The sequence below is a fragment of the Halichoerus grypus genome, chromosome 2 (genome assembly GCF_964656455.1).
Source record: "Halichoerus grypus chromosome 2, mHalGry1.hap1.1, whole genome shotgun sequence".
NCBI lineage: Eukaryota > Metazoa > Chordata > Mammalia > Carnivora > Phocidae > Halichoerus > Halichoerus grypus.
Window position 1 is genome coordinate 65294711 of NC_135713.1, and position 25437 is coordinate 65320147.

Sequence of the window (25437 nt, forward strand, 5' to 3'; positions counted from 1 at the left end):
AACCTATAAAGCACTTTACACATATTATCTATTATTAATTATGAATAATAAATTATATCCCGACAATAGTGATATTTTGTGATAATGGAGATTATGGGGAGCCTCCATAAGATACATTATCCCTAACTTTTAAAACATACAACAAGGTGAATTCTCATTTTTCATATGGGTCAATCAAGACTCAAAGCCCTATCCAAGCTATAAAAGCTAGTTATGTGTTTAGAATCCACGTCTCTGAAGCTTGCACCAATATGACCATGAAAAAACCCCAAATTAACAATTATAATATGCTGTTTTATTTAACACCCTAATACATATTCAAGCTTTTATATACCATATTTAAGTATTACTACTAGCATACCGAATTACATTCAGCAGATATTGAAATAACTGTATGCTCACTGCCTCCTGACTTTTGATGCCATTATTTCCTTTCCCATTTAAATCCTTCTCTTGATAAATTTTCCTCAAAGAATGTTGGAAACTGTCATTTTCCACCAGTTTTTCTGCATGTTCCTTAATAATAATTTATGTTATATCTTTTCTATTTCGGGGCATTCCATTCAAGTTTCCAGCAAAGTCTTTTTTGGCCAATTAGGTTTCCAAATGCAAGACAATGTTCTTGAATGTTTATGACCTTGTAACTATGGGCAGTATTCTCCAAAATGAAAAATGATCCATAATCAAATGAAAAAGGAAATCTTTCAAAAAGTGAATGAATGAAGCAAAGACAACTTTACTGGTTTACCTTGACAGTGACATGACTGGCATTAAAAAAGAATGCCTATGTTAACAAGAAATAGACCGTGGTCTTAAGATCTGACTTTCAAATAATAGACCACGTTGGAGGTTGAAAGGCTTCAGTAAGTAGATACAGGAACATGGAGGTGACTGATACCATGTTCAGATTATTATGGCTGAAATGTATCACATCTGTGGAACAGGAAACAAATTTGTACAGGGATGCCATCTTTGAATGAATGTAGAGTACTCTACAACATCTACTCTAAACTTCAGGACACCATTGCTTCCATAAAGTTCGAGAACTATCATTCTAGGCTATCTGTGTTTTTCAGGATCCCAATTCTTCCATCCATCCACTGCTACTACTTGTAGTCCTTCAGTGATCCTTTAATCTTATGTTTATTTCTTATACTCCCCAGCCTTGCAATTCAACAACTACCCTTCCACAGATAACTTCAAATTGTATGTCTCTAATCCTAACCTCACTTGCAAACTTCAGATTCACTTTCCCAATTTGACTGATAGATGCTTTACATCTGGATGATATGCACTTCCTATGTAAATGTCCAGAACTATCATTTTGTGCCACTACAATTTGTTCTTTGCCTTGTATCTTGTCAGTTAAATGTAAATAGCCTTTTCTTCCCCACTCAAATCCTTAGCATCACCTCCTTCATGTCACCAATTAGTTCTCAAATTCTGTATTCAACCTCTAGTATTTCTCTTAGAACCATCTCTTTTCTAGTCTTACTGTCATTATCCTGATTAGTAACCCTTCCAAACTACTAAAATAATCTCTTATATGGTCCTACCTTGCATAGGACTTTTGTATTCAGAGTAAGTCTATATTTTATTTATTATTATTATTATTATTATTATTATTTTTAGAGTAAGCCTTTTAAAGCATAGCTCTGATCAGGTCTCCATACAAGATTCTTCTCCAAAGTTTACAGTGGTGGTCTGAAACTTCAGGATGGATCAGAATCACCTGAAGAACTAGTTACAACACAGACTGCTCATTTCAGTAAGTAAATTCAGTAAAACCTTCATTTTCAACAAGTTCCCAGGTGATGTTGATGCTGAAAACAATCATCAAGATGTTACCAGTGGTATTTTAAGAAGGTGGGGTTATAAGCAATTTTTTGGCTTTTTTTGGCTTGTTTTGTAATTTTTCAAGAATGGGTATTACAAAAAATACTGTTTTTAGAAAAGGTACAAAGATGTAGAAGTTCAAAAACAACAAAAGAAATCCTTGGCATGTCATAGGACATATACTTAATTTTTCAAAACTAAAAATAATAAAAAATTAAAATAACATCAAAACCAAATTAAAAGGCCATGTAACCTTGGACATCCAACAATAAAAATCAAATAAACTTACAGCATTAGCCATACAATGGAATACTATGCAACTATAATATCACAAAATATTTAATGATATGAAAAGATTATGACGATATATTAAAGTTTTAAACAGCATGCTGCAAAATATAATCCCATCAAATGCATGCCTGCACAGAATGTTCAGAGAGAAAAATATATACACTGTCAAAGGTTACCTCTGATTTAAAAAAGAATACAAAAAGGATTTTTAATGGGTGATGTGGTAGCTTTTTGTCCCTACTTCCTAATTTTAAAAAATATTAAATATGCACAATTTGTATTAAGAGTTTTAAAAAAAAGTTTCTATACATATTGTTAGAAATCTATTGATAAAAGTTGTAACCATAAAGGTAAATAAAATTATTGAAATTTAAGGTTTAAAATTTTTTTTAAAGACTTTCAGTTAATTTGGCATGTTTGTGAACTTCATATAAATGGAATCATACAACATACAGTCTTTTGTGTCTCATGTTTTTTGCTCACCAAATATGAGATTCACCCATGCTGTTGTATGTATCAGTTAATTGTTTTTTAATGCTGTGTAGTAGTCCACCATATGAATATATCCTAATTGATTTATCCTTTATCCTCTTGATGGGCATTTTGGTTGTTACATGTTATAGGCCATTATGAAGAACGCTACTATGCACATTCTTGCACGTATCTTTTAGTGAACATATGTACTCACTTCTCGAGTACATATCTGGGAGTCTGAATGCTAAGTCATAGGATTTAACTCTAAAAGAAACTGCCTAATTGTTTTCCAATGTGGCTGTACTATTTTATACTCCTACCAGCAATGTATGAGCATCCTGATGTTCCACAGTTGGCATGATCAGTCTTTTAAATTTTAGCGATTTGAGTGAAGAGAAATAACATTTGTATTTCCCTGATGATGAAGGATATAGAATCCCTTTTATGTGCTTACTGGCCATTTATCTCCCTTTTTGAATTGTCTTTACAAACTTTGGCCATATTTTAAAAATTGGACTTTCTTTGGTTATTGGTTTGCAAAAATTCTTTATATATTCTGTACTGAGTTCTGTTAGATAAATGTATTATAAACATTTTCTTCCAGTCCATGGCTTGCCTTTTCATTTTCTTAATGAAGTCTTTTGAAAAGATTTTAATTTAAATTTAGTTTTTAATTTGGTGAAGTCCATTTTACATCTTTATTCTTTTATGTTTAGTCCTTTATGTGTCCTAAGAAATCTTGCCTATCCCAAGGTCACAAAGATATTATCTTGTATCTGCTTTTAAAAGCACTACAAAAGATCTTGGTTTTAATGTATCAGTTTTTTCTTTTATGTTTAGTGCTTTGTCATTCTGTTTAAGAAATCTTTGCCTACCTAAAAACATGAAGCTGTTCTCCATGTTTCCTTCTGGAAGCCACTATTTTGTCTTTCACACTTAGGTCTATAATCCATCTTGAATTAATTTTTGCATATATTATGAGGTAGGGCTCTGAGATCCTTTTTTTTCTTTTTCTTTATGCAAATATTTAATTGCTCCTGTACCACTTATTGAAAAGACCCCCTTTTCCCCACTGAAATGCAGGGATGCCTTGGTCATAAATCAAGTAACCCCATATATGCAGCTACTTTTCTCCACTCTATTTCTGCTAGTCAACTAGTCTAACCTATTACCACACTGTCTTAATAACTTTGCAACTTTACACTAATTCTCAGCCACTATCTCTTTAAATATTACTTTTGCTCCATTTTCTATCCCTGCCCCTTCTGACACTTCAGATTTGCCTGTATCTATTTGCCTGTGTCCCTCATAACTCTTACGTACCGTTTTTTAAAAAAAATATTTATTTTAGAGCCAGAGAGAGAGAGAGTGCGTGTGCGCACACACTCACAAGCAGGGGTGAGGGGCAGAGGGAGAGGGAGAATCTCAAGCCAACTTCCCACTGAGTGCAAGGCTCAATCTCATGACCCTGAGACCCTGACCTGAGCCAAAATCAAGAGTCAGACCCTTAACTAAGCCACTCAGGCGCCCCCATACTGTTTTTATTCCCTTTTTTTATCTTTCTGTGCTTCAGTATGGATATTTTCTATAGATTTATCTTCTCACTAGTTTATTAATTCTGTGTTTACAAGCCCATCTAATAAATTATTAGTAAAACTATTTTTTGGTTTTAGACTATTATAGATAACAATTCTTTGTCTAAATTTTCTGAATTGTCATCCATTTTATTCATATTTTTTTAAGACATTTATAATAGTTAAAATCTTTGCTAATTCCAATATCTAGATCACCTTTGGATTTGCTTCTATTAACTATTTGTTCTCTTAATGATCACTCATTTTCCTATTTCTTGGAACTTTTAGCTGTATGCCAATCATTATGTATACAGAAAAAGAGAGACTTAAGATATATTTTCCTTTAGAGTTTGCCCTTTCCACCATTGGGGTCTTACCTCCTCCATCCAGTCAGGAACTAAAAATGGGCTGCAGGTGCAGTTCAAGCAAAATTCACATCTGATTTGACTTGCCAAGTTCTGTGAATGTGTCTCTAAAATTAGACTGAAAATAATACAGGTTTCTGTCTCCTCAGCCCTTAGCGTACTACCCTCTACAGACCTCAAATCTGATATTTATCTTGAAAGGAAAACCAGCTACGTTTAATACAGGCCCCTTCCGTCTGGTGAGTCTGTGTCTCTCAAGCACTGCAAGATTATAGAATATTTAACTTTGCCTTATTCTCAGGTGGTGCCTGACTCCTTAGCCCTAAAAGTTCTATCTTTTGAAGGTAGTGAGCTTGGGTCTTTAATTTCCTACTCCACAAAGTTAAAAATATGGTAAATGTCTTCAGAAGGAGCCCTCTTGTGTGAAAGTAATGTGCCTTTCCCATAGCAGGACTTTGTCTTGTAACATTTAGCTTTCCCAGTCTGTCCCTAGCATCCTTCACAAGACTCAACCAATGTTCCATGGGGAAAACTAGCCATGCATTTGGGGTTCCTCTAAAAATGTCAATACTTCACATCTGGCCACATGTTTGTCAAGACCTACAACAGTTTCTTTCTTCCAGTGGAGTCCTGCTTGTGCCAGCAATGAACAGCAGCCTGTGCTCAGAATTAACAAATATCCCTGGGGAAGAAAATCACCAGCAATGTCAGTTATTCTAGAAAGGGCTCTTTCCTCTTATCAAGTTTAGTTAATACAGTCCTCGATGACTCCACAGTTCTGTTCTCCAACGTCTTTTAAAGTATGATTTTTGTATTTTATCCAGTGTTTTTTAGTTGTTGCAGTAGGAATGATTCCCTGGAGCTGAGTACTGCATTCAACCTAAAAGAAATAGTCCTCAATTTCAAAGAGTTTTTTTAAAAAATGCGACACAACTGCCAAGTAATTCCAAATAAAATATTTTAAAAAATGCTTTGAGAGGAGTGCCTGGGTGGCTCAGTTGTTAAGCATCTGCCTTTGGCTCAGGTCATGATCTCAGGGTCCTGGGATCGAGCCCCGCATCGGGCTCCCTGTTCAGCAGGAAGCCTGTTTCTCCCTCTCCCATTCCCCCTGCTTGTGTTCCCTCTCTTGCTGTGTCTCTCTCTGTCAAATAAATAAATAAAATCTTCAAAAAAATGTTTTGAGAAATGGCAGCTTTTAAAATTAATATGTAATTTTGAAGGAGAGAATATTCATTTGTATTTATAAATCCTGGAAGTTTGGATTTAAAAAATTAGTTATTTACATTATATAACCACACATTATTTCTTAAAATATTTTAAGAGTTTAGAAACATTAAAGGATTATTTATTAGAGATGAAATGTTCTGTGGTGATATCAGTGAAAAGAAAATATTTATCAATGAGCAACTGTGTCATTCAGGGAGCCTGCTACTTGATCCACTTCTGTTTTTGCCATTATATCAGTTATAGATTCTTTTCATTACCAAATACTAGTATATTTGATAATTAAATCTTCAAAATAAATTATGAAATGTGTCAATCTGAACTTTTATTTCTAATTTCTTCTTACACTCTGAAAATAAGATATTCTACATGTATATGATTTTGCAGTTATAAAACAATTTATAAAATTTCATTCTGTCAAAATACAACAAAGACATAAATAGTTCATTACTAATTTACCTAGAGATAATTTTTTTTAATACCAGGACATCTCTCAGTTTAAATGCTTAACATCTCTACATGACCATGTTTTTGTTGCTATGCTCAGCATTTTAAAGTAAATCAAGTTGAGTTCTAGCCCCCAAATTAAAAAGTACAGTATGTAATTTCTTTTAAATTTAAGCTACAATTCCTGCATTTATCTAATTCCAGGTCATCTAAATCCCATGAAATCTCTATTTAATTTTAATATATTTTTACTGTAGATAATGTCAAACATAAACCTAAGTATAGAGAATATTATAGCAATCTCCCATGTATCCTCACATCCCACCTCAATAATGATCAACTCATGATCTTGTTTCATCTATATCCATACCCACTTCCTCTATTCCCTTCCCTGACTCAAATTCATTTGGAAAATAAATCTCAGACATCATATTACTTCTTCTATAAATAATTCAGATATATATTTAAACAGGGATTCTTTCTAACCACAACTGCAATGCCATCATTATACCCAAAAAATAAACACTTCCTTAATGTTTTCAAATACAGAGGGTTCACATTTCCCTAATTAGTTGTACGCATATTTCCCTGTCACACACACACAAAATATTTTTATAGTTTATTTGTATCAATGCCTTGTAATCAACAGGAAAACAGTATTCTTTTTTGCCACTAGATGGTACTACTGCATAAATTTCAGAAATCCTTACATTACCTAGTTGAAAGGGACCCACCTTGCCTTTCTTTGGGGCAAACAGGTTAATGAGCAGGAAACAGGATTCAAGATTACATAATGTATTCCAAAGAATAATATGTGATTTTGGGTAAATAACCATTGTTTTGGATTAACTAATCCAATGTGGGAAGTGCCAATGTTTCCAAGTGTCTTTTCACAAATCAATATTCTAAGACAAAACAAATGGTCATGGTTCCTGCTCTTGAAGAGCTTAAATCCTCTTAAGGAGAGATACATAAGTAATTTCATTATAAAGCTGTAACTGCTATGATACCATATGCCCAATCCTAAAGAAGTAAGTGGATGGCTTTGCAAGGATGTCTGCAGAAGCACTTGCTGAGTAATTATCAATTCATGGTTGAATTCAGACATAAGTGTCAATATTCATGGTGTACAATATGATACATCACATGGATAAGTGGTCAACCCGATATTCCATTGTAGAAATTTAAGGGTCTAACTTGTATTTTTACTCCAAGACATTTCTATTCAGCATGGAGATGGGTCTAAGGGTAGGTTAAAATATCTCCCAAAAATAAATTTTGAATTTGTTCAAGTAGTTAAGCAAAAACTTAAAACGGATCTCAAAACTGTGCACTATAAAACATCCAGATAGGCCTGCCAAGAGGAATTCTTTGCAAAATATACCTCCCAAAGTAGATGAAAGAGTAGTCCTGTTGGGAATTTTACTCTTTTTATCTTTAAACTTTTAAAACCACATGCCATGTACAATAATTTTAGATATATTGTGTTGATCAGTGTTAAAATAGCAAACTATTCTTTTTTAATATTAGATAACTGATTTGGCTGTTTTTAAGGTCACCCACAGTTTGTGGTGAGAAAACATGTTTTCTTAAAGTCTACCTTATTTCCGAAAGGACTGGAGGTAGGTATCTTGGAGATTTGTCTTCACTGAGGACAGTTTTTAACCACAGAAATAGGTAATTAGAGTAGAAAAGATTTATGGGTAGAAAGAATAGTATATATGAGTAAAAGGTTGAGCTGTTATGATATTGACAATAAAGAGTAAAAGGGGAGCAAAAATAGTTCAGTGATGTACAGAAGCTTGAAGAATAAGGGAGACCTCAAAATGCACAGAAAAAGAACGAGAAGAAAATAGGCAATGAATAAGGAATAAGAGAGTAGTGAACAGACAGGAAGACTAGCATCAGGCACCCAGATGCTAAACAGCCAAGGGGCAGAAATAACACAAAGCAGGAAGAACTTTTAAAAGAGAAAGAGGTTAACAGTTTTGTTGATGAATCTCCAAATCTACAAAGTTATTAAGTTCAGTGAGAACGGAATCTACCTAAGTACTGGAAATTAAAACGGCTAAAATTTTAACCTCAATTATTCTGAAATTAGAACATATCTACCCCACTGCAGACTGAATATTTTATAACTTTCCTTGGAGGTTATCACAACTTTTCAATGGTATTCGGCAAACCAATTTCAGGACTTGAAGGAGCCATGGAAATCATCTAGGCTAGTGTGATACTTGTATTTTCCAAATAAGGCACCTTAAGTCCAGAAGGGTACCTAGAGGTGATACAGCTCGGCTTGTGGCAAAACAAGGAATAGGACCAGGTACTGACTTTCAGTTCTGGACTGTTCCCAGTAGGGCATTCTGTTTTTCTTGATCATTTATCATTGCGGCACTTAAGTGGCGACAAGATCTGGGAGAGCTGGGGAGGAAGACTATATTTAATAACTGAGATATATTCTAAAGTAGTGAAACTAGTTTCTATGAATTATGCAGAACACCCCACCTCAGTATAGTGATACTAAAGTTGGTCTCTTATTTTTAAGCTTAAAAGTAACTAAGAACAAATTAACTAGCCATTGGGTTTTTACAATTTTTCTTTCTATGATTCACTGGATTAATTTAATACATTTTGTTCAAAATATACATGCTAACTTTGCAAGAAAGAGTTTACATATTGCTGCTTAACGTAAAATACACTTTTAAGTAAGCAAAGTATCTAACCCCAACTTTACAGAAGGGAACACTGGATAAAAATGGATAAACTACAATTAAAAGTCACAGTCTTGATACCTTCATATTAGATGCCTCAGTTTCCAGTTTTGTAAGATGATTGGAATTATCTTCTAGCTCTTGTCGAAGATTTGAGTTCTCCATCTTCAGTGCCTCAACTTGCTTTAACAACTGATCATATGAAGCTGCAGCCATCCTTGGCTACCCTTGGACCTATAAGGTTAAAAAGGATTTTGAAATTCACTACTAAAAATATTGTGGCTGCTTGTTTACAAAGAAAGGGATAAAGAAACAAAACTCTGGAGACATTTAATAACAATATTGTTTAAGCAGCATTATCATTCTAAGAGGATGAAACACTAGAGTCTTAGCTGAAGACAAGGAGAACTAAAATAGAAGAGAACCTCAGTAGTGCTTGACTACATTTTCCTTTTCACAGGTAGATGAGATTTCTGTCAGGCTAGAATTTTTTTCAAGTTTTTAAAGATACTTTAACTGGTCTTACAGGTAAAACTTATGTAATGAAATGTAATCATTGATAATAAGTTCATACTGGTAATATTATTTATGGATTTTGTTCAAGTTACATTATTTTAAAGCCAGAATGAATTAATGAGATTGGGTATTACATTCTATCACTTTGACAGAAGGCTAGTCTTAGATATCATCCATGGTGAAGTAGTTCTGAACTTTCAAGAAGGCCTCATTAAAAAGGCAGCCATTTAACAAAATGGATACAAAGGAGAGCATTAGCTTGAGACTTCAATCTTTTTAATAGGAAGATGATAAGTAAGAATTACTACAATAAAGTTCTACTACATTTATTAAAAAAGATGAATATAATAGGCCATGCTATAGCGTTATGTGGTCTTGGGACCCACTGTGCTCAGAACTGAGGCCAAAAGACACTTAAAGAAAATGGATCAGTTTAGAAGCAGAAATTATCAAAGAGAAGTGAGGCAGAGTCTGGCAATTAATTGTATCAGTGTATCAAAGAAGAGGGAGAAAAGAAAGAGAAGATGGTCAGGTAGTAAGAGGTCCTTAGCATGAATCAGAGAATGCTAGGAGTTAGATTAAGACTAACCAAGTTCAGAAGACCCAGATTCTCTTTTTAGTTTAATCCCAAACTCAATTTGGAATAAATAAAATTCTATCTTAACTCTTTTAGACCTAAAAAGCATTACAAAAGTGTTTTTTTTTTTTTATAAACAATACTTAAAGATCTTGACATAAGAAAGTGCTTCTGTAATAAAATCCACTACGCAAAATAAGGCAGACAGGTTTAACACTGGCTAGTCATGACAGTATTGGAGCTTAGCAAATGAAGGCCTTTAACAAGGGAAATGGAAGGACTCAGGTCTAGCTACGTCTCCAATGAGTTAATGATAAATCTGATGCAACCCACCGTCATCTGAGGAGGAAGTGAGTCCTGGGAGGTGGGCAATCACTCACAAAAGTCTTTATGATTGAAAACAATGAGAACTAGATTTGTGTTTGGAGACACAAGTCTTAATTTTAGGATTGGTCATGGTTTACTTTGCCCCTTCATTTTAATTCATTTCACCGTTTGTAAAATGGTTATCTACTACCTGAACAAATATAATTTACAGGGATACTGTTAGAAGTAAGGAAGAAGGCAGGCTGAAAAGTGCTATGTAAATATAAATTATGTTATAAAAGTACACATGTAACATATCTTCCTTAGTAAGACCTAATTTCAATCTATTGTTAAAAGTTTCTACCCCCTGACCAAGGGACAAGAGGTAAAGAAGTAATTCTGCTACTTGAAAAGGATAGAGACATTTCAAAAATGAAGGAGAAATTCATAGGTATGATCATTTATCTGCTTTACGTCATCCCATTAACAAGCAGGTCTGAAAATATACAGCACATTAAAAACTATGTAACAGAAGTGGGGATCTGACAGAACTTAATAATGCAAGCCCTGAAATTCTTTACTTCAAATAAAATTTTAACAGGCAATTTTGCAATAAAATAATAAAACAATATAAAAGGTAGTAACACAGAGAAAGAGACAGGTATACACAGGTATGTTAAGATATGCAGGTTATAGGGACGCCTGGGTGGCTCAGTTGGTTAAGCAGCTGCCTTCAGCTCAGGTCATGATCCCAGGATCCTGGGATCGAGTCCCGCATCGGGCTCTCTGCTCAGCGGGGAGTCTGCTTCTCCCTCTGCCTGCTGCTCCCCTTGCTGTACACATTTTCTCTCTCTCTGACAAATAAAATAAAATCTTAAAAAAAAAAAAAAGATATGCAGGTTATAACCTTACACAATCACAGAAAGAGCCGGATGAGCAAAATGAGCATAGACGAAGTGCTCTTTATTGAGGGGGAAAAATCCAACCCTTCAAATGGACAATTAAAACATCTGAACATTTTTTTCTCCCCCCCCCCAACTCCAGAATCACAAGCATTAAAGTCATTTCTGCTCTAGAAAGCAGGGTATTTAATTTGATGGGAAAAAGATGTTTCATGGAGTAATATATTTCCTATATCCTTTTAAGATGTTGCACCCTTTTAAGATGTTGTCCACCCTTCCCTAACTCAAAACTGCTTTATGCAAAATTTGAGAAATCATAAATTTACATTAGAGTGCATTTTATGCAATCATTAGAATTTCATATGAAATGTATCTTAACTGCAAGTCAGTCAACATTCAAAAAAATCAAAATTTATCTCATGAAATGGGGAAAATCTCTTAATCTTTCACTTTCATCAGAGTATGCAAACATCCCAATTTGTTTTTCTGTAGTGTCAAGATGCCCATTAAAGAGACCCTCACCCCGTAAGAGTAGGGTAGGGGAAAAGAAAGCAAAGGGACTCTTATTTAGACTTTTATTCAAATGTTCACTGAAAAACAAATTTACAAGTATCCTAAGAAATTAATGCAAGTAGGAAAAAAAGTTTCAGGCTGGCAAGAGAATATTCAATCAGAATTAAATTTGGAGTTATCATTATTATTAATAATTAAGAAGTTTGGGATCACTTTTTTTTAATTAGTGGAACTATTTTTACTGTTTTGTTTTGATGGATTAAAAAATACATATTTGCTAGCACTTTTAGATGGCAATAAGAGAAAAATACCAACAGAAAGAGAAGAAAGCAAAAGAATCTTAAGACTACTTTGTTCAACTGTATGCAAATAAATTTGAAAACTTAACTTTCTAGAAAATGTAATTTATCAAAACTAACCCCAAAGAGATAGAAAATCCAAAATTTCCAATAAAAATCACTATTAGAAAATCAATATCATTCAACAGGCTAATAGATCTACACAGAAAAAAATATAATTATGCCAAAGATGGTGAAAAGATGTTCTACAAAGTCAATGCCCACTCTTGTTGAGAATACTGAATTTAAAAGGACTCTTCTTTAATATGATCCATATCAGCTGGAAAGCCAGCACCATACTTAATGTGGAAACAGTAGATCTATTCCTAAAGTCAGGGGAAGCCCATTTTTACCACTATTACTCATTATACTAGTCAGCACAATTAAAGAATGAAGTTAGAAAGAAATACTACTGGGGCGCCTGGGTGACTCAGTCATTAAGTGTCTGCCTTCAGCTCAGGTCATGATCCCAGGTTCCTGGGATCGAGCCCCACATCGGGCTCCCTGCTCAGTGGGAAGCCTGCTTCTCCCTCTCCCTCTGCCCCTGCTTTGTGTTCCCTCTCTCGCTGTCTCTCTCTCTCTGTCAAATAAATAAATAAAATCTTAAAAAAAAAAAAAAAGAAAGGAATACTACTGGCAGATGACATAATTATATACCTAGAATATCCCAAAGAATTAACTAAATATTACTATAATAAGATAGTTGAGTAATTTAGCAAAGTCCAAAATATACATAAATCTTTCCTTTATGTGCAAAGAGAAATCAGATAGAGGATGAAATGGAAGTTTCCTTTTAGGAAAGGTCCTATTTATAATTTTTAGAAGTAAAAAACACTTAGGCATAAACTGAACAAAAGAGTCCAAAACATATATGAGGAAAACTATAAACATACCTTGTTCATGTACATAAAGATTCAGTATCATGAAGATGTCATTTCCCCCCAAGTTAATTTATAAATCTTATGCAGTCCCAATAAATATGCTATGTAAGATTTGTTTTCATTTTGTTTTCTGCAGCTAGACATTTGGAAAAACAAGCAAAAAAGGCAAAGTATGAAAAGAGAAGAGAAGGAATAGACCTACCACATACTAAAATACTGTACAAAGCCTTTATAAATAAAACATTATATAGTTAACTGCATTGTACCAATAAATTAGTTTCTTAGTCCTGATATGTAAGATGTTAACATTAGGGGAAGCCGGGAAGCTGAGTGAAGGGTATACAGAAACTTACTGTTCTATTTTTCCAACTCTTTTTTTAAGTCCAAAGTTATTTCAAAAATACAAAAGTTTTTAAAACCTATGATACTGTCATATGACTAGATCAATCATGGGAACACATGCATGCACACACACACACACATAAATCCAGAAGTAAATATATGTAAATTTAGTCATAATGAAGGTAGTATCTCAAATATGTGTGAAAAGATGGACTTTAAATAAATGGCATTAGGCAAAAGGGTGGCCATAAGAAACAGGATAAAATTACATCTACTCCTCATACTACATACTAAGGTAAACTGCAAAAGGAACAGAGATTTAAACGTTTATGGCATTTAAATTATGAAAACAGTTTTGTTTTTTAATTAAAGATATTTAAATGGAATATACCCTCTCAAGGAGTTCTCTGAAGTGATGATGTCTGTTACTACTATATCAGGTTAATTCAAGCAAATGGGGAGGTTTTTATTTGGTATAAAAGCATAACTACTTTTAAGTAAGTAGGATACAACCATGCAGTGGAATACTACATTGGCATTAAAAAGAATGAGGTTGATTAAGAAAAAAAGGCAAAAAAAAAAAAAAAAGGAAGGAAGGAAGAAAGGAAGAAGAAAGAAAGAAAGAGAAAGAAAGAAAGAAAGAAAGAAAGAAAGAAAAAGAAAAGAAAGAAAGAAAAAAGCAAAGAAAGAAAGAAAGAAAGAAAAAGAAAGAAAGAGTGCAGGTCACTACTCAAATGGTCCATCCTGTTATACCAAAAATAAAAGAACTGTGTAAGGATAAAAAATGTCATTGAAAGGATATGCAAAAATACAGTCACTGCCTCTAGAAATAAAAGGCCTGAGGTCTGTTGAGAAGCAGCCTTCCTTTTTATTGATTACCCTTTGGTAGTTTGAAGATCAAAGCAAAAAGTTGGTTCTTTGAAAAGGCTAAATAGGATTACACAGACAGACGAGACCAAACAAAGAACTTGAACAAAATGCGAGGGATCGGGGAGGCTGATTTAAGAAGAAATAAGAAATCTTAACAGTTCTGTAACTACTGAAAAATTAGAACAGTAGTTAAATATCTTCTCCCTTCTCCTCCCAACACACAAAGAAAATAAACATTTAAGAAACAAATCATTCTGACCTTATAAAAACTTTCCCAGGAATAGAAATAAATAGGAAATATTCCCTAATGCATTCAATGAGGCCAATATAATCGTGATATGAAAGTCAAAGGTAGTGTGAAAATAATTAAGGGCTAATATTATGAATGTTGATATAAAAATCCTGAACAAAGTTTCAGGAAACAATACATTAGTATACAGTAAAGAAACTACAACAGAAGCAGGCTGAGTTTATTCTATGAATGCAAGGATAGCTTAACATTAGATCATTTATATGTCATTCACTACATTAAAATACTAAAGAAAAGGGGTGCCTGGGTGGCTCAGTTGGTTAAGCGTCCACTTTTGGCTCAGGTCATGATCCCAGGGTCCTGGGATGGAGGCCTTACTTGGACTCCCTGCTCAGCAGGGAGTCTGCTTCTCCCTCTCCTTCTGCCCCTCCCCCTTCTCGTGTGTTTGTGCACGCAATCTCTAATAAATAAATAAAATCTAAAAAAAATACAATACTAAATAAGAAAAATCATATGATCATCTCAATAGACAAAGAAAAAACATTTGATAAAAGTCATTAGCTATTCAAGATAAAAACTCTTAATAAACTGGAAACAGGGAAACTGCAAAAAAGGTACAGTAAACATTTTTATTTATTTTTAAGATTTTATTCATTTATTTGTCAGAGAGAGAGAGAGAGAGAGCAAGCACAAGCTGGGGGGGGCAGGCAGAGGGAGAAGCAGGCTCCCCACTGAGCAAGGAGCCCGGGATGCGGGACTCGATCCCAGGACCCTGGGATTATGACCTGAGCTGAAGGAGATGCTTAACCGACTGAGCTACCCAGGCACCCAGTAAACATTTTTAATAGTGAAATGCTGGAGACATTCTTTTATTTTAAATTTTTTAAAAGATTTTATTTATTTTTGAGAGAGAAAGAGTGAGAGCAAGAGTGCACGAGGGGAGAGGCAGAGGCAGAAGCAGACTCCCCGCTGAGTAGGGAGCCCAATGGGGAACTCGATCCCAGGACACTGGGATCATGACCTGAGCAGAAGGCAGACATTTAACCAACTGAGCCACCCAGGCATCTGAGACATTCTTTTTAAAATCAAGAACAAGATAAGGATGTCTACTATTAAACATTTTTATTCAACATAATCTTGGAAATCCTAATTAGCACAGTAAATTACTAGAAAGAATAATGATTGGAAAGGCAGAAACAAAACAGAAAAATCTTTTTTTTAAAGATTTTATTTATTTATTTGACAGAGAGAGCACAAACAGGGGGAAGTGGCAGAGGGAGAGGGAGAGAGAGAAATAGGAAGCCCAAAGTGGGACATGATCCCAGGATTCTGGGATCATGACCTGGGCTGAAGCAGATGCTTAACTGACTGAGCCACCCAGGCACACCAGAAAAATCTTAAATATGAAAATTTAACAAGTTAGATAAAAAAAATCAATATACCGAAAAAAAATTTTAATTCCAAGCAGAGCACCTCACCTATTTTTAATTATTTTCTCTTTATTTAACAACCAATGCAGGTTCTTATCCTCCATTCTACTTCTCTTCCTATTCTCTGCTAAGACCCAATAAGTCATGATGTGCAGTTTCTAATCTGCTATATTCTTTGCCTACTCCTTCTTCCTTCCTTACATTCTGCAAATGGCTACTTAATTTGGATAGGCTCCATCCAAGCCCATCCCAAGTAAGGTCAAGCTCCTAGATGGCCACCAAAATTATGTGAAACAGAGGCTGGTAAACATTTTCTGCAAAGGTCAGGTAATAAAAAAGGCTTTACGGGCCCTATGACTTCTGTCACATCTACCTTTGTTGCTTCTAACACAAAAGCAGCCACAGATAATACATAAATAAATGGGCACGACCAGGAGCGCCTGGGTGGCTCAGTTGGTGTCGAACTCTTGATTTTGGCTCAGATCATGATCTCGGGGTCCTGGGTCCTGGGATCAAGCCCAGCATTGGGCTCTGGGCTCAGCAGAGAGTCTGCTTGAGATTCTCTCTCCTTCTCCTTCTGCCCCTCCCCTCACTGAGTGCACTCTCTCTCTCTCTCAATAAAATCTAAAAAAAAAAAAAAGTGGGCATGACCATGTTCCAATAAAACCTAGTTTACAAAAACAGCAGTGGTTTGCTGACCCCTGGCCCAAAGCATGAATTCCCAATTCTGGCTTTTCAACACCCAAAGGTATGACAAATAATTTCAAAGGCTATTAAAAATTTTCAAGATTAATATTTCACTTTTATTTTTTTTTAAAGATTTTATTTATTTATTTGACAAGAGAGAGACACAGCAAGAGGGAACACAAGCAGGGGGAATGGGAGAGGGAGAAGCAGGCTTCCCGCGGAGCAGGGAGCCCCATGTGGGGCTCAATCCCAGGACCCGGGGATCATGACCTGAGCTGAAGGCAGACGCTTAACGACTGAGCCACCCAGAGGCCCCTTTATTTCACTTCTAAATAACAGGAAGTAACCTGCTATGCTGGAAAGAACAGAGAACTAGGAAGTCTTAGGTCCTTGATTAACTTTCAGCAATCATTTTTAATTTCCATGATTTCTTCATCTTCCAGAAATTTGTTGGAAATCTCTATTTGGCTCCCTCTCACTCTATGGTATTTTAAGTACATATCTTTAAATTTTTTTTTTTACCATCACTTAAATGGGGTCTTAGGAGAAAGAAGTGATAAATACAAGTGATTAATTTACTAGCTGGCATCAGAAATTCTATTTTTACATTAAGGTCTTTAATTCACATAGAATTTCTATTTTTATATATGGTATGAGTATAGTGCTTTAATTTTATTGTCTCTCATATGGATAACCAATTACACCAGCACTACTTATTAAACATTTCCTTTCCACTGAACAGAAATGTATTTATCATATGCTAAATTCTCATGTATACTTAAAACTGTCACTGCATACATTTATATTAATTTGAGACAGATTACATTTCTATCGTACTAAATCTTAGCTCTCTGTGTCATGAATAATTCAGGTCCTTCAATCAAATTTTCTAGTTTTTTTCAAGAGAAGGTTCTATGCTTTATCAAATTTATTTCTGGGTTTTTTTGTTGTGAATAAACACCACCATTCCATGCCAGATACTGCTAGTACAGATAAAAGCTACTGATTTTATTTAATACATAACCCTTATGTACCCACCTTTTCAAATTATCCCATTAGTTCTAATAGTTTTTCTTGTGGATTTTCTGGCTATAATCATATAATTTATAATTAAAGGTCATTTTGTCTCTTCTTTCCCAGTATTTACACCTCGTTTCTTTTTCTTAACAGTTACCTGGAAACTTCAAAATAATGTTGAATAGTGATCTTATCCCTGATATAGGAATGGTTCAGTGTGTCACCATATATACATATATAAATAGTCTTACTCTTAAGATTTCCGTAAATACTTTTTAGGTATTTTCCTTAAAGTTTTTTTTTTTTTAAAGGATTTTATTTACTTATTTGAGAGAGAGAGAGAGAGAGAGAGAGAGAGCACGAGCAGGGGGAGGAGCAGAGGGAGAGGAGGAAACAGACTCCCCGCTGAGCAGGGAGCTTGACATGGGGCTAGATCCTAGGACTCTGGGATCATGACCCAACTGAACCACCCAGGCGTCCCTTCCTTTAAGTTTTTATTAGGAGTAGTTTCTAAATGTTTTTACAACACCTTTTTTTTTTTTAAAGATTTTATTTATTTATTTGACAGAGAGAGAGTGAGAGCAGGAACACAAGCAGGGGGAGTGGGAGAGGGAGAAGCAGGCTTCCCGCTGAGCAGGGAGCCCTATATGGGCTCGATCCCAGGACCCTGGGACCATGACCTGAGCCGAAGGCAGATGCTTAACGACTGAGCCACCCAGGCGCTCCTACAACACCTTTTGATATAACATAGAACTATATAGTTTTTTCTTTTAATTTGTTGCTGTCAATTATAAGATTTTCTTATTTTGACCCATCCTCTTCTGTTCCTGCAATAAACCGTACTTGTTCATGATTTTACTAGTTTGTTCATTTTTCACATTTTACATAGAAGTGTTTTCCTCTTTATTTATTTCTTGATAATTTATAATTTCAATAGATTTCATCTTTGAGGGGCGCCTGGGTGGCTCAGTCATTAAGCGTCTTCCTTCGGCTCAGGTCATGATCCCAGGGTCCTGGGATCGAGCCCCACATCGGGCTCCCTGCTCCGCAGGAAGCCTGCTTCTCCCTCTCCCACTCCCCTGCTTGCGTTCCCTCTCTTGCTGTGTCTCTCTCTGTCAAATAAATAAATAAAATCTTAAAAAAAAGAAAAAGATTTCCTCTTTGATCTAGGGGGTACCTGGAAGACCCTTCTTAATTATTAGGTGTATAAGATGACTTTTGAGGCATTTTTTTATTGCTACTAATTTCTTATTTATTAGACTGGAGACTGCTGTCTACAAAACTGCTATTATTTGGAATTTTTTTAAGGTTTGTCTCGTAGCCAAGAACATGATTAATTTTCATAAATATCCCACTGAAATTTTAAAAAAAGGAAAAAGTATAAAAAGTTCTATCATTTAAATCCCCTATACATGTGCTTTTCTTTGTATTTGGCATGTGAAATTTAGAAAGCCTACCATTTATTGCATACTTACAATATGCTATGTAGTATAAGTGCCCTACATATGTGTGTGTGTTGTGTGTGTGTGTATTTATATATATATCTCATCTACTCTTAAAATTGTGAGGCAGGTATCACTTACCATTTTAGAGTTAGATTTCAAAATGCTAAATAACTTTCCTAAGAATACAAATCAAGTTGTTAAGCCAGAATTCAAACTCCTATCTGTTTCCAATGCTCATGCTTTGAAAGACCATATAATATAATACTACCGCTATGTGGCTTTCATGACCTGTTATACCTGATGACAGTCTACCTTCCAAACTTATTTTCTATTAGGTCTCAATATAAAGTCTCTCCTCAAGTCCCTCGTCATTATTCCGTACAGATTATTTTGTACTTTTGTTCATAATCCATCTCCTTTTTGAATACCCCATCCTTTTTCCTCTGCTTTGCTAACGTATCTCCATCCTTTAAGGCCCAGTTCTGTTGCCTTACATAAAACCTTCCTGTCCTTTCCAGCCAATAATGAGTCTCTGTTGACTATACAGTAAATACCACAAAACTTGGCTTACCTATTCTCTAACTATTCCATTTTACTTTAGTGAGTTTTGTTTCTCCACCTTTAAGACAAGGTTTATTATTGAATACTTAGCTTTTGTAATTCCCAAAATGCTTTATTCTATGATAGCCACAAAAAGACAAATACATGCAAGAATAAACTGAAGTAGTGCTTTATCAGCCACGGGGGGCAAAGGAGAGAAAACAGGGGTACAAATTCAAAGAATGTCTAAGATGACTTTCCCATTAAAATAGTAAGATGATGGATTTCTCTCTGTGGCTATACAATTCAAATCAACGAACATTTGAGGACTTATTATTCACAAGACACCATACACATATTATAAGGAGACTTTGTAGCTTGAATTGTGTTCCCCAAAAAGATATGTTGAGTCATAGGTAGCTGGCCCCTAGTATCTCTGAAAAGTGACCTTATTTGAAAAGAGGATCTTCACACATATAATCAAGTTAAGATAAAGTCTTACTGGATTAGGGTGGGCCCTAAATCCAATGACTGGTATCCTTAAAGGAAGGCTATGTGAAGAAATGGACACAGAGACCTAGGGAAAACACCATGTGACAATGGAGGCAAAGACTGGAGTAAGAGAGATGCAAGCAAAGGAATGCCCAAGATTGCCAGCAACCACCAGGAGCTGGGGAGAGAGGCATGGACAGATTCTCCCTCATTGTCTCCAGAAGGAACCAACCTTAAGGACACCTTGATTTTGGACTTTTAGCCTCCAGAACTGTGAGGGAATAGATTTCTATAACCACCAGTCTGTGGTACTCCATCACAAGAGCCTTACAAGACTAGGAGGAAAGATAAGTTGACATATTCCTTATTCTCAAGTATCTTATTATCTAGCAAAGGAGTAATATTCCATTAGGAAGGGTATATTGGGTCAGTATACAAATATATCAGATACTTGTGTCCCACCTTACATTCTCTTGGCTTCCTTTGACTCTAGTCATTGGTGCATCAATCAGCTCACTGCAGATGTAAACTGATGGTACATTAGCTGCACCGGGTATCTTTTGCATTTTGTCCTAGAGATACCCCAGTATAGGTCCCCAACATTCATGCATGTACAACCTATAAAAGAATGAACATTTGATGGAGCAATCCTCGACTAAAGGGAAATGGAAGCTAGTATATATAATTCTTTCCTATGGTTGGACAATTCTACGTGGTTCCTCAAAAAGTCCTGACAGATAAAGCCACAGTTGTCCAAAGTGGTGACCAACTTGAGAACATATGCTTAATGCTGGCTGTCCCTCTTCACTACTTAACTCCTTTTAGTCCTCTACTCCTGGATCACTTCCCAAAGAAAGTATTTCACCCAAAGTCTTGTCTCAAGATTCTGACTTACAGGGGACCCAGGCTAAGATACAAATTACCTACAATTCAAAGGCAAATTTGTATTTAAAAACATCTGATAGAAGCTATGGGAGTTACACCTTGCTGAGAGAATTAGGAAAAGTATTCAGAATGTAAAAGTATTTAAGAAGGGACTTGAAAGATGGCATAACTGCTAATAAACATAAATGTGAGAGGATAGTATTTCAGAAAACAGAACAGCATAATCAAAGTTCAGAAGTTGGAAAAATGATGTATATTTGGGGGAATAGACGGCAGTTTAACTTAACTGAAATTCAGTGTAGAGGAATCACGGAAAAAAGGAAGGGGTAAGAGCATAAATATGGATGGGAACCACATTGTGTGGCTAGGTGATTTCGCAATGTGAGGAAGAGGAGGTTTGGATAGAGTAGCTACAGAAACGGTGTGATAACAAGCCTAAAAGGTACATGGCCATGCTGCTTTAACATTTCTCACTTTCTATTATAAACTATCTCAGAAGTAGCTAATATACTGACACACGTTAAGTGATAATAAAACCGAGAATCTAAAAATAGCTAGTGGAAATATATTTTAATATTCTTCAATGTTCTATTTATTTACCATATGAGTGACATTATATACTACTACACTTTAAATAAATCTGGTAAATGAAAATGTGAATTTACCTAAAAAAGTAACATTATTCACCAAAATATAACTCAAAAAAAAAAAAAAACACAAAAACTAAAACTCAAAAACTTCAGCCTAAAGAAAAAAGAAAGAACTGTGTATATATACACCAATAGTAGACAGAATAATGGCCCTGTGAAGATGTCCACATCCTTATCCCTGAAGCTCTTTATATGGTTAAAGGGACTTTGCAGATGTGATTAAGTTAAGGGTCTTAACATGGGGAGATTTTCCTGAATTATATAGGTGGACCTAAGGTAATCACAAGGGGTCTTGGTCTTCTAAGGAGATGGAAGGGTCAGAGTCAGAGAAGCATATGTAACAACAGAAGTAAAGGGTCAGAGAGAGATTTAGTATGCTGCTGGCACTGAAGACAGAGGAAGGGACCAGAAGCCAGTACAGGTGGCCTCTAGAAGCTAGAAAAAAGGAAATGGGTTCTCCCCTATAACCTCTGGAGGAAGTGCAGCACGCTGCTATTTTGATTTTGGGCCAGTGAAAACCATTTCAGACTTCTGACCTCTAGGGCTATAAGAAAATAAAGTGCTGTGTTAAACCACCAAATTTGTGGAAATTTATTACAACAGCAATAGGAAAAAATGCCCTATGATCCAGTGATCCTTCTCCTAGGAAAAAATTCCACTGAAACTTCTTACTGGCCATGTAGTGATCTTAAAATATACCCACAATTTGACTCTATTCCTTCAAAAGGTAGAGCTTAATTTATCTCCTTTTATGTGGGCTGGACTTAATAATGACTCACTTCTAATAAAGAAAATATAGTAGCAGTGTGGCTTTTGAGACTATGTCATAGATGGCTTCCTTCTTCCTTCTTGTTCTTTCTCTCTGGGATCAGTGGAAGAAGCCAGCGGCCCTGTCATGAAGATATTCAAGCAACTCCATGGAGAGGCCTGTGGCAAAGCACTGAGGCCTCTTGCCAACAGTCAAGAGAAACAGACTATGTGAGTGAGCCATCTTGGAAGTGAATCCTCCAGTTTAGTCAGGCCTTTAGATGACTGCAGCCCTGGCTGACATCTTGACTGCAACTTCATGAGAGATTCTGAGCCGGACCACACAACTAAGACATTCTTAAATTTCTCCATAGAAACTCTAAAATAATAAATATTTGTTGTTTAAGCCACTAAGATTTGAGGTAATTTGTTATACGGATAGGTAACTAACATAGTCTAAAAAGAGTCACACAGAAGGATGTACACCATAGCAGTGTTTGTGGTAAAAGAGATTTGGAAAAAACCTAGGATCTTCACTACAGGAACAGTCATAGATATTACCTAACACTATACAGAAGAGTTAGCACCAAAAACTAGACAAAGTAAAATACATAGATCTTAAAAACAGTATTGAATTATAAACGTTCCAAAATTATGTAAATTAAAAAACAAATTTAGGATGGGGCGCCTGGGTGGCTCAGTCAGTTAAGCATCCGACTTTTTTTTTTTTTTAAAGATTTTATTTATTTGACAGAGAGAGACACAGCGAGAGAGGGAACACAAGCAGGGGTGAGTGGGAGAGGGAGAAGCAGGCTTCCCGCCGAGCAGGGAGCCCGATGTGGGCGCTCGATCCCAGGACCCTGGGATCATGACCTGAGCCGAAGGCAGACGCTTAACGACTGAGCCACCCAGGTGCCCCTGGACTTTTTTTTTTAAACACTTTATTTTATTTTATTTTTTATTTGACAGAGTGAGAGAGAGAGAGCGAGTACAAGTGAAGTTAGGGGTAGAGGGAGAAGCAGACTCCCCATTGAGCAGGGAGCCAGATGCGGGGCTCGATCCCAGGACTCCGGGATCATGACCTGAGCCAAAGGCAGACGCCTAACTGACTGAACCACCCACGTGCCCTAAGCATCCGACTCTTGATTTCTGTTCAGGACATGACTGCAGGGTTGTGAAATCAAGCCCCGCATGGGCATGGAGCCTGTTTGAGACTCTCCCCCCAACCCAAAAAAGAAAAGCCAAATTTGGATACATATCCCAAAGAAATGAAAGCAGGGATTTAAAGAGATTATCTGTACATCCACGTTCACAGCAGCATTATTCACAATAGCCAAAGGTGGAAGTGACCCAGGAGTCCATCCACAGATGAACGGATAAATAAAATGTGGCATACATTTTCAGCCTCACAAAGGAAGGGTATTGTGACACATGCTACAACATGGATGAACCCTGAAGACATTATGCTAAGTGAAATAAGCCAGTCACAGAGGGACAAATATTGTATTATTCCTCTTATATGAAGTACCTAGGAAGTCAAATTTATAGAAAGTGAAAGAAAAATGGTGCCAGGGCTGTAGATAGGAGGAAATGGGGAGCTGGTGTTTAACGGGTACAGTTTCAGCTGGGAAACATGAAAAAGTTCTGGAGATTGGTTGTGGTACCTTCACAACAATATGAATATACTTAATGCCACAGAACTATTATATACTCAAAAAAGGTTAAGATGGTAAATTTTAGGTATGTATATTTTACCACAATAAAAATCCTCATTAACTACAGAAAAAATGGGCACATAAAATGAGGCTAAATATTTCACAAGAACTGATGCATATATATTTTTAAAGATTTTATTTATTTGAGAGAGACAGAGAGAGATAGGGAGAGAGAGCATGAGCAGGGGGGAGAGGGAGAAGCAGGCTCCCTGCTGAGCAGGGAGCCAGCCCAATGTGGGGCTCGATCCCAGGACCCTGGGATCATGACCTGAGCTGAAGGCAGACGCTTAACCAACTGAGCCACCCAGGCGCCCCAGAACTGATGCATATTTAAGAACACATTTGAATGAGTGCCTAAAAAGGGAGTGGGAGTATGGTAAGAGAATAAAGGGAATAAGGCTTCCCCTACATGGACTGATGATGTCATGATTTGATTTACAAAAATCAATTTTCAAGAACATATCTAATACATAACATGAGAGATGCCACCTATACCAAAACAAGAGATGGTGTAACTTTCCTTCTAGAAGTTGACCCTATGGAAATCAAGAACCACAGATAATTGACTATGAGCACTAGAAGATCTAGAAATCACTTCATCTAACCTTCTCATTTTACATTCAAGACCCTTCAAAGTAATTTACTTTTCAGAATTATCTGTGATTCCAAGCAGATTTTTATAAAGCATAGTGTTTCACATAGCAAACTGCTACATTCCTCTAAATTAGAAGATATCTTAGATGATATAAACCTTTAGAGATCCCAGGAGTAGCCAAAGCAATAACTAGCAATAACATTTCACTTAGTTCTATTATGTTTCTTAGAGGTAGGTTTCCATGTCTTATTTGACTCTCCAGATCATTTTACTGGTCTGGCATTAAGTAGGTACTCAAATACATAGTGAATGTACACCCTCAGGTATTAGTCATCTTCTATCAAAATGCCCTATCTCATCTTGTGTCCTATGTAATGTTTCACTCAGATTGTAATACCAAAAAAAAAGAGAGAAAGAAAGAAAAAAAAAGAGGGGGAAGGTCAAAATTAAGAAATTAAGGAGAACATTTAATATAAAAAGGCTGGCTAAATTGTAATTAATGACAGCAAAAAATAGAGAAAATGATAAGACAAAAATCCACAGAGCATCAATAAATAGCTTTCAGTTCATAGACATACTTATGAATATTTAACTTTTGAATTCCTTAATAGTTCAATTTCAAAGACCACAAAAGCCAACAATTCAGTCTTAGGTATTTCACACCACAAGGGGAAAGAAATCAACTTTTCTTATTTCAGTTATTTCTTATTTAATTCCAGAAAATACCCCAATCTAAGGCTATTCTATTTAGAAGTGTGCATATGATTAATAAGATGATCTTTAAAAAAAGTATGTTATGAATGTCATTATGGAAACT

The 25437-nt window shown here is 35.7% G+C and overlaps 1 protein-coding gene across 12 annotated transcripts in view; it reads right to left on the reverse strand.

The window, feature by feature from the left end:
- The window catches only part of APC (APC regulator of Wnt signaling pathway), a 130875-nt gene that overhangs the window by 68248 nt on the left and 37190 nt on the right, over positions 1 to 25437 (reverse strand). For 6 of the 12 annotated variants that reach the window (XM_036087351.2, XM_078066942.1, XM_036087347.2 and 3 more), the window contains exon 2: positions 9004 to 9156. The exons of the other annotated variants lie outside the window; for them this stretch is intronic. In XM_036087351.2, the coding sequence (XP_035943244.2) occupies positions 9004 to 9138 (135 nt within the window). In that variant the 5' untranslated portion in view covers positions 9139 to 9156. The remainder of the gene's footprint in view (positions 1 to 9003; positions 9157 to 25437) is intronic. 12 annotated transcript variants of the gene reach the window in all.